The following is a 15663-nucleotide window of genomic DNA, read 5'->3' as shown; positions in this document are numbered from 1 at the left end:
CCATTGCAGAGCACAGGCTCCGGACGCGCAGGCTCAGCGGCCATGGCCCACGGGTCCAGCCGCTCTGCGGCACGCGGGATCCTCCGAGACCAGGGCATGAACCCGCGTCCCCTGCATTGGCAGGCGGATTCTCAACCACTGCACCACCAGGGAAGCCCTGTCCCAAACTTTTTACCCATTCAGTGTGTATCTGCCCTCTGAGTTATCACAGGCAACAACTTTACCAAATGTTTTGCTACTACATAACATGGGTTTTTATCTTTCCAGCCTCCAATAACAGTTTTCTTATTTTCCTGACCCTGCAATCCATACATCATCTTTTAGAATTTTTGTTATGGTAGCTTTTCATTTCTATGTACTAATTTCTATATTGTTGATGTAAACCAAGTTATACCAAATCTCCATGGCTACAACGAAGGGCATTTGTTACTCGCATTACTTTTCCTTTCTGGGCTATCTTCTCCACTTTCTCCTCATTCTGGGACCCCAACAGAAGGAACAGCCTCTTTGTAGGACAGAAGGAAAAGGACACAGGCTAGAACCACGCAACGGCTCTTAAAGATGTTAATCGATGTGACCTATGTTAGTTCTACTCACATTTCATTGGCCAAGAAAGTGACGTGACCAAATCTGATAGAAATGGAGCGGAAAAGCAAACCTTCTCCCTGGTAGCGGAAGAACACAGGTGGAAACGCTACACCCTTTTTTTCAGCTGTTCTTCCTCATAAACATGGCTTGGAACGTGCATTTTATCTTGTTAGAGCAAGACACATGCTGGCTTCTTGGAAGATTTAAAACTTTCTAGAGACATATGCATTGTCTGAAGTGTGACACACTCCAAAGTACATGAGGTGTGGAGGGGTGACAGCAGATGGCTGGATGAGTAGGAAACCAAACTAGCAGGTGGCATCTTTTTCTCCAAGATTCTCTACTGAGGGGGGAATCGCATTCCTTGAATTCCCGAGAAGTTCCTGCAAGTTCACAAGTGTGCTTGGAGCTGAGCGTGGCAGAAAACTGCTCATCTGATGTCTTGAAAAGCTGGGACAAATCTCTGTAGGAAGACTTAGGGCTTGCTGGTCATGCCCCAAGCCAAATTCTCACCCCCAAGTGCCCCAGACCCTCTCACTCCTCTCTTTTTTTTGTAAATTGATTGATTGATTTTTGGCTGCCTTGGGTCTTTGTTGCTGCGCGCAGGCTTTCTCTAGTTGCAGCGAGTGGGGTCTACTCTTTGTTGCGGTGCACAGGCTTCTCATTGCGGTGGCTTCTTTTGTTGCGGAGCACGGGCTCTAGGCGTGTGGGCTTCAGTAGTTGTGGCACACTGGCTCAGTAGTTGTGGGTCGCGGGCTTAGTAGTTGTGGCTCACGGGCTCTAGAGCATAGGCTCAGCAGTTGTGGGGCTCACGGGCTTAGTTGCTCCGTGGCATGTGGGATCTTCCCGGACCAGGGCTCGAACCCATGTCCTCTGCACTGGCAGGTGGATTTTTAACCACTGTGCCACCAGGGAAGTCCCCCTCTCACTCCTCTTTATCTCCACAGTTCGACATGCAGAGGATAACTCTGGAAGAGCTGAAGCACATCCTCTATCACGCCTTCCGGGACCACTTAACGATGAAGGACATTGAGAACATCATCATCAACGAGGAAGAGAGCCTGAATGAGACCTCGGGGAACTGCCAGACGGAGTTTGAGGGCGGTAAGTACCTCTGCTTCTGCTCTCTACCTGGACTGGGATAGGCCGGCCGTTCCACATCCTCTGTATGAAAAATGGGTTTACAGTCTCTTGGGCCGAAGTGGCCTTGGACGGAAGCCACAAATCCAGGACCGAGGTTAAAAGATCCTTTTTGCCAAGATGTAGTAGGTTTCTTTTTTTTCTGCTTTTTTCCCCCAACTGTGCATTTTTGCAAGACCTGTATTGACCCTTCCTTCCTCCGGTGACCCTGAGGTCTGTGACTTGAGTGGCTTTGTGGTGTTGGCCTTTATTTAGTGGGGGCTGCGTGGGGTGATGTAAGGAGGCTGTTTGAGCTATCTGCAAACCTGGGTCAAGTCCAGTGGCTAATTGTGTGACCTTGGGCAAGGGGTGTATCTTCTCTGAATGAGTTTCCTCACCTATAAACACCAGGATAATTACACCTACTTCACAGGATCCTTAGGAATGAATGAATTACCTCCATTCTATGCTCTCTGAATATACACTGGCCCATAAAAGCCCTGCTCATGAAAAAACTCTCATGAACTTCACCAAGAAAATAAGGTTCTCCTGTGTCCAAAACAGAGACCCGTGAGAGGTCATTTTTCTTGGACTCACGAAGGAAAGCTTTAAAAAAAAAAAAAAAAAAAGGCTACCTTATTCCCTAATCAGTAGAGAGTTCCAGGGAAGTTAAATAATTGACTCCCTCTTTCCAACTTTGAAAATCAGAGCTGCTTTAACAGCTCTGATGTACAGAAGTTTTTTCCATTACCTTAAAACAGCATAGCAGGCTACGGGCAATTTTTAACTTATTTAAGGTTGAGACTTCTTTAAAAGGTCTACTGTTTTTTTCGGTTCTTTTTTTCTGAACATTCCAACAAGCCAATGTGTACAGATGGTGAGCTGTCACATAGACACCAGAATGGAATTTGGTTCTTTGGTTTGGGAGCTGCTGTGTTAGAATCAGCCGAGGCCCACGACAGGCAGACAACGCGGGGCTGAGCTTGTCTAGGTGGACACAGTGGTACATCCAGACCTGGGCGTCCGTGGGCCCTGTGAGGGCTGAACTGCTACAGGAAACGGGAGGTGGCTTCTACCCCGAGGTGACAGAATTAACTCAAGTCAGGTAAATAGGGAGTGGTGGGATCGGGGTCAACTTGACAGCAATGCCTCCTGGTAAAGGCGTTCACAGTGAAAATGTTCAAAAGTGCTGTGTACAGCAAACAAAACCCAGCTGTGGTCCAGAAGGTGCCTTGGTTGCCCTGCTTGGGACTTGGACCATAGCATCAACGTCTGCGTTTGGAGTTGGAGCCGCAGGGACCACACAAGGGCGAGAAGGTCACAGCCAACGCCGTCTGCAGCCGGGCAGGCAGGGGAATTGGGAGGACGAGGACGGGTGAAGAGGGCAGGGATTGGATTAAAATTTGAGAAAACAGCAGGCCTGGCTTCTCCGTTCCATCTTGATTTTAGCTGACAGACTCAGTGCTCAAACAGTAGAAGTGTTTGGGGGCTCTAGTCGCGCTGCTGTGAGACACACTCTTGAAATGAGTAGGAAGAGTATTTCTGAGCCCTGCATTTTCCACAAGAACCTATGTTCATGGATTGGTGCTTTATTCAGAGAAATGTCACAAGTCTTAGTACTTTCAGAAAGGTCAGACTGCCCTGGGAAATAGTCTGAACTCTAAGCACTGTCCTTTCATTACTCAAAAGCTCATCTATTAATCAAATAAACAGCTGACGTAGGGCTTTCCAAATAGAAGTCTTCCTGGGCCTGCTTTAGTGATTAGTACATATAGCATTAGCAACACTTACCGTTTGGGGGTGATTGATAAGGGCTAGATACTGTGCTTTAAAATTCATGATCTTATTTAATAAAAGGAATAGTATTTGTAACTCACACCTTGATTTCTTGAATGACCTCTGTGAGCTTGATTACGTAATCCCTTTTACAGATTTTCATGTCAGAGAGGGTTTTTAAAATACATCAGCGCTTTTTGGCCCCAAACATAACCTCATTGTGTTTGCGTTTAGGTGTAAGATTTTTCCCATCTCGGATATGACCGAAGTCACCAGTGCATGTATTTTGATGCCCACAGCTCTCTCCAGATTCAGGAAAGGGGCTCCCTGATTTTACTCAGGGCAAAGGAGTCTGGGAAGAGATGGACGCACAGACACAGAATTCACCCTGGTGCCCTAGGACTGAGAGAGTCCATTTGAGACCTTGTGGTGACCTTGGCCTTCTCCCTTCCATCTTTCCCCCATGCCTGCTGCCCACAAACGGGGAGCTACTGGCAGTTTGAGCCTCTCCCTGCTTCTACCGATGTCTGATGGCGTAGGTGCATGGCTTGTGCTTCCTAAATCTTCTCGGCCTCCAGCTGTTTGGGCTGCCCCGTCGCCCCAGTGATCAACTCCTTCCTGTCTGCTCTCGCCCTTGACCCAGGCTGCCCCTCGCCTGTCCAGCCACTTCAGCCAAGGCCTCGCTGACATTTCAGAATCCCCCTCCCACCTGCCAGCCGGCACCGTCCCACATCTTGGTCAATGCAGCATCTAACTCTGTAGGGACGAGGTGATTGCCTTTCCTTCTTTCAATGATGGAACTTTTTTTTCTTTTATTTGGCCACGCACCACGAGGCATGCGGGATCTTAGTTCTCCGGCCGGGGATCAAACCCACCCGCCCCTGCAGTGGAAGTGCAGAGTCTTAACCATTGGACCACCAGGGAAGTCCCAGCAATGGAACTCTTATCTCTCCAAATTTTATCTTCTCTGCAACTCCAAATGACCGATGGGGGAACGGGAGCTGGGACATTTCCCCCAGGCCCCAGAGCCCCCCTCAGGCCACCTCCACTCTTTCTGCTCCCCACTCAGGAAGCTCTCTCCTGCTCTTCTGAGAGCTCTGCCGCAGCAAATATGTTCCCATGCTGATTAGCTCGCCTATAAAGCTGGGTGATCCATGGCGCTTGGAAATTCTGCTCTATTTGGTGTCAGAGGAAGGAATCAAGGTGTAAGGACCTATTACACCTAAAGATGTAAGAAGTCTTTGCCTTAAAAAAGTGAAAGGGCACATCGGTCTCTGAGCAAAGAAGGAGGCGATAGTCAGAGAAACAGGCATTCTGTAGCAGAGTCAGAAGTTGAAGAAGCCCACGTCAGATGTCTTCGAGTTCAGCAAAGCTGGAGCTTCTGGAGTGAGGAAGAGGTTTGAAAATGCTGCAGCGTGTGTCCGTTAGAAATTAACAGGAGGGCTTCCAAAGGCCATCAGCATCATTCTATGTCAATGATTATATTTTTCACTTTTATAAATCTTGGGTCTGATACTTTCACAAAGGTGTTCGGATTCTGTCCATTAAGTCAGGAAGTATTGATTATTCCTTCCACGTGAATGGAAGAATAAAGAACGGAGAAATAGGCCAGGGGCCCAAAGGGTGTGGTACCCCTGATGGGAGAGGTTTGAGGGATTTTTTTGTCTTCTTTTTAGTTTTCATTTTGCCTTGATTTTGTTTTATTTATTGGGTTTTTAGGTTAATACAAACAACACGCGCACACACACACATACACAGAGCCCCTCACACAGTCTGATCTGCCTAATCTTTATGGTGCGTAGGGCTCTGTGATCATAGGTAGGCGTTACATTTTCCATCTTCTCCCAAGGAAAGGACAAGAGGAAATAGGATGAAATTCCAAGTTACATGTAAGGAAAGTTTTCCTGACTTCTTCAGGAAGTCCTGAATCGGGGTGTCACACCATGGATAGAATGCACTTTCCTAGAGCACCAAGAGAAGTCACCTACAGAAGCCCCTGGGAAGGCAGAGAAGAGACTAGAAGCTAGAAGAATCTAATGCAAGGATTCTGAAGTGGACTTTTCCTTCATTCACACCTGGTTTCCAAGTGGAAAATCATCAACTTGAGTCAGACACTTGACCAGGTGTCACCCATGTGCTGGGTGCTTTGGGCAAGAGCTCACTTAACCCCACTCAATTCAGGGGCTCTCTGGTGTTACCCACTGGTGGGCAGCCTGTGTGTCCCCAATCCAATGAGAATATTTCACTAAAAGTTGGACTTCCAGACCCTTCCAATCCCTCAGACATTTTTTTAAAGTCCTTTACTAAGATAGATTATGCCTGATGTACTAATGTCTTATCAAATGGGTCAGATGCAAGATTACGTGACTACCCACAATGCCCCATCACCATCCATGCTAAATAAGAGAGGTTTAAGCTGGTTTGCTTCCGTTGGACCACTTGTAATCACCAGCTGTTTTGATTTTGGAGAACATAAGCTCAGTGACACTGAGAGACGAATTTCACATTTTATTATTTGGTTCCAGTCGCTGACATCTGTGAAACTAAGTGGTCTTGTGATTGAATCATCTATTTGCCTGTCACCAGATCCTTATTAAGTGTTCTTAGGATAAATTATGTTATGTACTAAGTCCAGGAGGAAAGGGATGAGGGAAAGCTGTCTGGCGTGCTTCCCAAGTGCTGGTCATTTGTTAACACATTAGACCGACCTGTCAGCACGGCCTGAGGGATCAGTTCTGTGGTTCCTGTGGGACAGATGAGGGAACTGAGGCTCAGCAAGATGGAGTCATTTGTCCGAAGTCAAACTGCGAGTAAGGCTCCAAATCTAGGTGCACCTGACCGAACCCCGCCCTGGCTCCCCTTTAGTGGCCCTGGGTCATTTCCCCGCGCTTAGGCGTTTCAAAGACTCTTTACAGAACGACTCTTCATCATCCTCACTCCTTTTCCATTTCGTCGCCAGTGAAATCACATTATATTTGGAAGTCAAGTAGACGTGCAGCAAGATCTGTGTGTGAGCCCTTTCAGGATGCGTCCCCCAAGGCTTGTCCCTAAATGGAATACCAGCTGTCAGGGCTTTGTAGGCTTCTGACAACATGCACGGGAGACGGAAATCAAGCAGAAATCATCAACTGGGGAATAAATAGTTTCTGTGAAAGACACGGCAAAGCTGCTCTGTACCATTCAGTATGATGGACAAGAGAAACAAATGTCAGAGGGGTGACCCAGGCCAGGTAGCCCCCAGAGCACCCCTGTGCAGTCCTGTGGGTTCTGTTGCCTGCCCTGTGTAGACTAGCTGTGTGACCCTGGGAACTCATTTTAAAACTCTCTGAGCCTTATTTTTTTCCTTTGTCCGATGATGCAAAGATTGGACAACGGTGGTCATATCTAGATTCAAACATTTCTGGGCTCCTTGGAAGGTGAGAAAGAATTTTGCAGCCATGTCCCAGGGCTCCAGCTCAAGCCATCCCTGCTGAAGTCGCAATGTTTCTGTCGGGATGTCAAATGCACACCTGGATTGGGAGACCTGGCTCATCACCTGGCCGTTCCCCTTGGGCATTTCATGCCCATTCAACTGAAAAGGGCATGATGTGTCATCCACACCATCTGCTCCCAGCTCACCAGGTGCTGTGACTTTCCTGAAATAAAACCTGTTCTCCTGGGGTAGATGTAGGAGGTTAAGGCGTAGGTGAGGCCCATGGCAGGTGGTGAGACAAGAGACAGTTTGAAAGAAAGTTGGGGCTTCGGACAAAAAAGGATTTTTCTTCTAGTTGGGGACCTATCAAAGCAAACCTGTAGGAAAGTTTTCTGGAGCCATGAGTGAGGAGTGAAGGGATTCTGAAATACAAGATAGAGACCTGGAGAGCTAGAGGCATGATAGCTAAGAACTCCAGCTCTGCACTCTGGACAGGGCTGGCTTCAAATCCTGCCTCACCACCTATAGATCACTTGAGTAAGGCACTTAAATAAATATTAAGAGCCTGAGTTTTTTTCATCTGTGAAATGGGAATCTTATCATGACCTACCTCATATGGTTGTTATGAGGATTAAATGGGATAACACGTGAGAAGATTTAGTACAGTGCTTAACACATTAGTAAGCAATCGTACCAAACAAAACTGGCCGGTCCCTGGTCCCAGTTCTCTTCTTATTGTTACTTTTTACCTGGAGACATTGCAGAGTATGTACTGCTGGAACACCGCATCTTTGAAAGATGGTGCAGGGACCAAATTTACAGGGTTTGAACCATCCTCTTGACACATTTCATCCCTAAAGTTAAGTCCTTGCCAATGTTGGAGTTCCCAAGAGTATTGGTCAAGACTCTTTTGGCTTCAAGTAACAGAAACTCAACCCACACCCCATTAAACTAAAAAGCACTGGCTCAAATAATGCGGGAAGCCAAAGGGATGAGCTTTGGTTGACTTGGACCCAAAGAGCTCAAGCAACATTCTCTCCCTGCCCCCACCTTGCTCTCATTCTCTCTGTCCTTTCCTCTCTGTTGGCATCATTCTTGGGCAGGCCCTCTCTCCCCAAGGTCAACAGGATTCTCTCTCTTGAGATTCAGCTCCATTCCAAGAAGGGGCTCCAAATCTGCTTGGCCCGTGTTCCTACCTCTGGACAAGCCAAGAGCTTAGGGCACTCTACTGGCCAATCTGGTTTGTTACTAGTGGAAAGGTGAGGCCCTGGATTGAGAGTTCCACCAGGTGGAGAGGCACATATCCCCAAACCAAAAGACGAATTTTGTTACATGAAGGGGAAGGATGGCTGGAAAGACCAAAATAACACCTGGCCACACCATGCCAGGGAGCCATGCAGGACCCTCAAAGCCAGACACAGCTGTCTGACACCCGGAAACCCAAGATGATTTTGTGGTGATGAAGGGCCAGCTCATACCCACACAAGTACAGGTGGCCTGTCTTCCTCCTACGAAAGCATCACCTGTTCCCTTAGAGACCACATCCTCCACCTCTAACTTCAGGTCTTATGTGGGTGCCTGGATGCTCTGTTATCACCGATGAAAAATCTCTTTCACAAGCTCTTACTTAACTCCACCTTAGACTATGGAACTATCCGATTTCATACAATCATAAAGTGTCAGACCTGGAAGGATCACAGAACTCTAGCTCCCATACCTAGTAGATCTGGCTAATTGTTAGAATCATCTGAGCTGGATTTTATATTGTTTTACCATTTCCTGAGCCCCAAACTCCCTGCCAGGAACATCACTTACGTACATCTGCGTTAGGGCAATTAGAATTGTTATGATTCTGATTTGCCTTATTTGGGAGCCAGTGTCTCTGAAGATTGAAGCCAGAAGGATTATGAACCCATTCTACATAGGCTCACCCAGCTGGTCAATGGCAAAATCCGTGTAGACTCCTGTCTCCGGGAAAAAATTCGAGAGCCACTGCCTGGCATTTGCCGAGCAGAGCCATGTGAATCTCTGTCAAAATAAGAAGGGGAAGGAGCAGTCTGTCACTAGAGCTTACAAACCCAGGTCCTGCCACAGCAGCCAGGAGTCTGCTGGTGCACGGACTCGCTAATGAACTTTTAAGAAAACAGGAAACCTCGCTTCTGTGTCCTCCTGTGTCAACCTCCCCTAACTCACATTTCATCCCCATGTACTTTCTGGACTCCTACTGTGACAAGTACTACATAGAAAGATATCAACATCTACCGGGAAGAAAAACATAGAAAAGATCACCAATAGCATGATGTATTCTTGCCATTTTCAGTGCTCAATAAGATCCAAAAAGGAATAGGTTCCTTGACAAGTTAAACATAGAGTTCCCATATGACCCAGCAATGTAGCTCTAAGATTTGTACCCAAGGGAACTGAAAACACGTCCACACAAACACTTGTACATTAACGTTCATAGCAGCGTTATTTCTAATAGCCAAAAAAGTAGAAACAACCCAAATGTCCATCAGTTGGTGAATGGATAAACAGAATGTGGTACGTCCATTCAATGGAATATTATTCAGCCTCCAAGAGGGATGAAGTACCCACACATGCTGCAGCATGGATGAACCTGGGAAAGATTATGTTAAGTGAAAGAAGCCAGACACAAAAGGTCACATAGTGTATGATGCCATGTATATGAAATGCCCAGAATAGGCAAGTCCATAGAGACAGAAAGTAGATTAATGATTACCAGGGGCTGGGGAGGGAGGGCGATGAGGAGTGCCTTCTAATATGTATGGGGTTTATTTTTAGGGTGATGAGAACTTTCTAGAATTAGGTGGTGGTGATGGTTTCACAACCCTTGGGAATGTACTAAATACCACTGAATTGTACACCCTAAAAGGGTGAATGTTATGGTATGTGGATTCTTTCTCAATTGAAAGTAAATAAATATTAAGAGCTAGATTTTTTAAAAAATTAAAATATCAGGCCCTCTGAGAGCACGATAGATGTTCAGGAGAAGCCTCATAGGAAAGTGAAGTTTAGGTTAGGCCTGGAAGAAATGAGAGGGAAGGTAAGTGGACACCCTTAACAGAGGGAAAGGTATGAACAGTGCTGCAGAGTCTTAGGTAGAGAGCATAGCTGCTTGGCTGAGAAAAAGGCTGCTGGGGGAGGGGAGGAGGGGTGGTCTAGGGACAGAGGGACAAAGGGGATAGGAGGTGATCTGCCATCCTGCCTACCTGCTGAGCTTAGGAGCTGGATAGAACTGCTTCCCCCAGCAAGGGGGGGCCTTCAGGGAGATTGCAGGGCGTGATGACGCATACCAAGCACTGCTCCAGGAAGGAGTCTGGCTGCAGTTCAGGATGAATAATTGAGGGAAGGGACCAAAGCAAGGTTTTGGGAGCATCTGCTGTAGTCTCAGCCCGGGGCTAGAGGCTGCAGGAAACAGGAGAAAAACCATCAGATCTTTTCTGCAGCCCTCAGGGGATACAGGAAGGATACCTTGCATTCTCTAGCAAGTCAGGGTTGCACAATAGTTGATTTTTTTATGAGCCCGTTGATCTCTGAAATAATTTTTGAAATTAACAGAACAATTATCATTAGCTCCTTTTACAGAGTGAGAAACTGAGGCTCAGAGAAATTCAGCCTCTTGCCCAGGGCTCTTCCTAAGTGGCAGTGAAGAGAAGAAGCCATATCTCCAACTCACAGTTCATCCTGGGCTGACCTGTCATCTTGTTGGGGAAACCAAGTGTAGACACTGAGAATGAATAAGTACACAAAAATATAGTGCAATGCAAGTATATGATAGCCAAAGACAGGCATTAAATTATGATCAACAAACACATTAATTAGTGCTGGGTTATACTGTCGACCACACCAAGTGTTTGAAGGACATTTCTTTTGGATCTTCCTCTGGCTGTACTTTCTGTTGCTAAACAAAAGATCAGGAGAGAGTTTGTGTAGAACTTTTGAACCTGGATATTAGAATCAGACGTGGGTTCAAATCCCACCTTCACCATTTTCCAAAAGACCTTGGACTCTACTTCTCGGAGCTTCAGAGCCCTCACCTACCAAATGAGGGTCACACCACCCAATTCACAAAGGACTATCGCTGTTAATTCTGCAAGGACTCTATAAAGTACATATGCGTACCTTGCCCGCTGAGGTGGGTGCTCAGTAAGTAAAGGGGAATTTTTTCAAGGTTTCCATATAGGAATTAGCATTCACTGGGCACAGACAACATTCAAGTACCTTCCTATGCTCATAATCCTCACCACAAGGCAGGTCTTATTTACCCACATTTTATAGGCGGGGAAATTGAGGCCCAGGGAGCTTGGCTTGCCCCAGCTCACACAGCTACAATGTGGGATAACATGATTGTGATTAAGATTGGTGTCTGGGGCTTCCCTGGTGGCGCAGTGGTTGGGAGTCCGCCTGCCGATGCAGGGGACACGGGTTCGTGCCCCGGTCCAGGAAGATCCCACATGCCGTGGAGCATCTAAGCTCGTGCGCCACAACTACTGAGCCCATGTGCCTAGAGCCCGTGCTCTGCAACAAGAGAAGCCACCGCAATGAGAAGCCCGCGCACCACAGTGAAGAGTAGCCCCCCGCTCGTTGCAACTAAAGAAAGCCTGTGCGCAGCAATGAAGACCCAACGCAACCAAACATAAATTAATTAATTAAAAAAATAAAAAAGAATTCTCATCCTTGCACAGAATCTGAATTAAAGACTCTAATCTCCAATGACGGTGGATTTCAGAACTACCCAGGAGAGAGCTGGAAGCTGCACTCTACTTATAGTCCTCACGTCTGGATCCAGACTGGCATGACCTCATGTACCAACTATTAGGTCCCCAGGCCTTTCCTCCTTCCTTATCTCTCCCCTCCTACTGCTTTGAAGGATTTTTAGATCAAAGGTGCAGCCACTCTCCTGGGGGATAATCCTGTTGCCTGTAACCTTTTTTTCTGAGTATCCTTCACAAAGAAGGGCTTCGGCAAAAAATTTCTCCCTCAGCCCAATCACACAGTTTTTCTTTTCCTTAAGCCTTCGCCAGCCCTCAAGATAGGAAGGTAGATGTCTGCCTTCAGAAGCAGTTTTATACTGAGGAGCTGCCGGAATAAATTATAGTCCTCAGAAAGTGTTAGATACGCCATTTCCACATCCTCACCTTATTTTCTGCTTTGGGTCCTTTCCTTCCCAAACACCACCTCCGTTTTCCTTCCTGAGGGCTGATATAACTTTTTACATTTGCCCACTTCTGGGGACAGACATGTCTCTGCACCGAAGAAATTTTCTTCCTCCAGGTAAGAACTTATAAGATTCTAAGACCCAGACAGGATGAGCAAGTAGTAGAGAACTGAGCCAAAAATACTTTCAATCACCAAGGGACCCAGGGGACCCAGAAGGATTAAAGATATCGAGACAAGGCCTAAGAGACTAAGGCAGAAATAACCGACAGGTATTGGGGAGGGAGCCGGGAGCTGTGCCGGGGGCATTGGGCCTCTGTGAAGTGTGGAGAAACTTTCCGGTGGATGTAATTTGTAGAGGCCCCCCTGAGCCTTGTCTCAGGGGAAGCTCCTTTGCCTTTGGAAACATCACCCACTTCCTGCTTCTTCCCTGCTATTTCTAGGGCATTAGAGGAGCCGCTCAGTGTCAAGGGGGAGAGGGCCGTGAACTTGAACATTTTTTTTAGGTTTTTTTAAAGGCATGTGGACCCTACCTTGACCTTTTCTTTTGCCTTCTTTCCAGCAGAGAGTCATTTTAAGGGAAATTACACTTCTTTTCTTTCTTTTTTCATTCAATGTGGCCTCAAGAAAAACCACGTTCCCTCAGCTGGTGGTTGTTTGCAAAGGGACAGTAGAATGTCTAGCAGAAGGACCCCTTTGCAAAATGGAAGGTAATCTGAAAATGTTCTTCAGTCCTGGCCTTGGGTTTCTGCAGTACCCACACCCCGATGTCCCTAACACACACCTACACACACACACACAGCCCTCCTGCCCCCAGCAACTCAAGCTCTATCAGATTCTTGGGCCCCACCCAGATGTACTGAACCAAAAAGCCTGGGGCTGGGCCCCGGAGATCCCCTAATCACCTGCAGAGCTTATTAAAAATCCACATTCCTGGCCTCCACCCCCATAGATTTGGATTCAGTCATTCTGTGATGGGGTGGGAGAATTCGCATTGACATCAGACTCCCAGGTGGTGCCGAGGCAGCTGGTCCAACGAGTAGCCCTGGTGTAGGTCGCCTCCCGCCAGCCTCCCAGGAAGGGATTTCTTCCACAAGCCAAGTGGTAAACTGTGTGTAAAGCTTACTGCGGGACCAGGACGGACAGGGAAGGAGGTGTAGACAAAAAGAGGAAAGAGAAGGAAAAGGAATTCTGGCGTGGGAAGCAATGCCTGGAGGAGAGAGCCGTTCTTTCCTTTCTTGTTCTTTCCATTTCCCTATTTCTGGCCCATATTCCTAACCCACTAGTTAACGCCTTCTGATCGAGACCAACTAATGGTTTCTCGTGGGCCTTATAAAAATGGTGACTCAAGACCTGGCCCAACAAAAGGATTAAGACGGCGCCACCCCAGGACCCAAGGTCAGACCCTTGGGGCCGCAGGACCTGGGGGCAGAGACACCCTGCCTCCGAAAAGCCTGAGAGGATCCTGCACCTCCTTGCTTCACGCGGGTCCTATCCACAGCTCACGTGGTCTCCACAACCCAGATTTCAACAGGCACCACGATCACCTAGTTAAACTCAGGAGATCACTGGCCAGAGTCCCTCATTCAACAGATCTGCGGGGAGCATGGGCCGGCCTGAGAATCTGCCTTTTTAATAAGTTCTTGGTGCTGTGATGTAGCTTAGCCAGGGACCCCGCGCTCGAACCGCTGCTGCGCGTATCTGCCATAATGCCGGAAGTCCCTTAGCGTCATTTCAACTGGCAGCCACCCAAGAACAGTCCTGGGAAAGGTAAGTGGCTTCCAGCCCACCCTGTAGGGATGCATCCGAACCTCGCTCTGTCTGTAACAGCTGCCTCAAACACAGGAGGCCGGCTTTCTGCAGAAACGACATGGCCAGGCCTGGACGATGCCTTTGGTGAGACTCACGCCGAAAATGTGATGTGTTTCCTCGCTCCGAAATCGCTGTGGCGCTATTGCATCTGGAAGCCTAGACCTCACTCGGAACGTCACATCTGGCACGATTTTTGAAGTTTGGCCACTTCATACCATTTGCCAGGAGCAGGGATGCCCAGTCTCTTCCGAGAGCTGACCTAGAGATGCTTTACTTGATGTGACTGGTCTTCTTCCTGTGGACCGGTCCCTGGGCTTGTTGGATAAGAAGTGCAATCTGTCTCACTGTGTCATTTCTCTCTTCCCTCCCTGCCTTCCCTCCATGCCTCCTTGCCCTCTGCCCTACACCCCACTCCAGTGCATTCCCAGAAGCAGAACAGACAGACCTGCGTCCGGAAGAGCCTCATCTGCGCCTTCGCCATGGCCTTCATCATAAGCGTCATGCTGATCGCGGCCAACCAGATCCTCCGGAGCGGCATGGAGTAGCGGCCTCCCCGGCAGCTGCGTTCCCGGCTCACGCATGTGCTTGCCCCGCGGGCAGACTCTTCCTCCACAAAAAAAGCAGATACGGACGGTGCAGACGCGGCACAGTCCAGCGAAGAACCCAAGGTTGCAGTGCAACCCGTGTTGTTGCAAACCCACTTCATCCCCTTGGCAGGTACACAAAAGGGCTGTCTTCAATGCTTTAATGGTCTTGTTTCCTAATGCAATAAATAGCCAGGAGTTCCGAATGATCGCTTCGACCGCCTGTAGGAACTCTAAAGAGAAACTTCATCTTCATCTCGGAATTCCCACGGCCATCCAGGTTGGCAGGGTAAGGCAGCAAGAGAGAGGCGGAACACGCAATCACCTCCGCCCGCCGTTCTCTCAACCCAGGGGTCAACTGGAGACTCCCTCCCTCCCCCACCCCAGGGCAACCCTCAGTGCCGAGAAGCTGACTTCTGAGTTGCTGCAGAAGTGGGGGCTTCCCGTCCTACCCTGGCTTCCTTCCCCAACCTAGTGGAGGCCCCCCGGCAAGGCATGAGGGGAAAGCCATCGGATGGGGTGCAGCACCCAGCGGTCTGCAAGTTGCACCCCCTTCGCTTCTGTTCTACTGCCTTTTCTACAGGACTCTTGTTGGCAGAGTTGGGGAGCTCTCGGTTTCCGTCGGCACTTGGCTTTCTGTTCCTAGAGCCCATCGCGCACCAGCATTTTGGAATCTGCAGAGAGCCTTTCTCCCAGCTTTGCCGTCTGTGCTGCCATTTAGACAAAAAAGAGAAGCATAACCGTGGGCATCTCTATCACATAGACACACAGACAGACGTATATATTGGGTTTCTTCATGTGTGACATCCATCGTCCCTAATTGCTTTACTGCTGATAGAAGCTTGTCCTCCGACACACATCCCTGCCTCCCTGGGGTGGGTAGTTTGGGGATGGAGAGGGACATAGGCTGGTGGTGAGGAGGTATTGCAAGCCACGCCCCAGTGGTCCAGAGTGATGGAGTCCAAACCCATCTCCATGCTGGGAGACCTCTGCAAGTGAAGGTCCTTGTGCATCTCACCTTTCTCTCATCTTCCAATTTGCTTTCTTAGTCTGTCTTCCCAGATAGAATGAGAAACACCAACCCAAACGGAAAGCTGGAAAGATCAAACCACTGTATTTTACATAACATCTTCAGGCAGTCAGATTCTGCAACTGACTCATTTTCACAAGAAAACAAAAAGATGCTAATGAGCT

At 48.1% G+C, this 15663-nt stretch overlaps 1 protein-coding gene across 1 annotated transcript in view; it reads left to right on the top strand.

Moving 5' to 3' along the window:
* CALN1 (calneuron 1) overlaps positions 1 to 14430 on the top strand; it is a gene marked incomplete at both ends in the record, with an annotated part of 433025 nt that extends 418595 nt beyond the window's left edge. Inside the window, 2 exons of the mRNA XM_082670270.1 lie at positions 1536 to 1692; positions 14303 to 14430. Of these exons, the coding sequence (XP_082526396.1) occupies positions 1536 to 1692; positions 14303 to 14430 (285 nt within the window). The remainder of the gene's footprint in view (positions 1 to 1535; positions 1693 to 14302) is intronic.
* Positions 14431 to 15663: the final 1233 nt, after the last annotated feature.

The sequence above is a fragment of the Grampus griseus genome, assembly GCF_964374135.1.
Source record: "Grampus griseus genome assembly, chromosome: 14".
Lineage (NCBI taxonomy): Eukaryota > Metazoa > Chordata > Mammalia > Artiodactyla > Delphinidae > Grampus > Grampus griseus.
The sequence above is the reverse complement of the archived record's forward strand: the minus strand, read 5'-3'. Positions and strand labels throughout refer to the sequence as shown.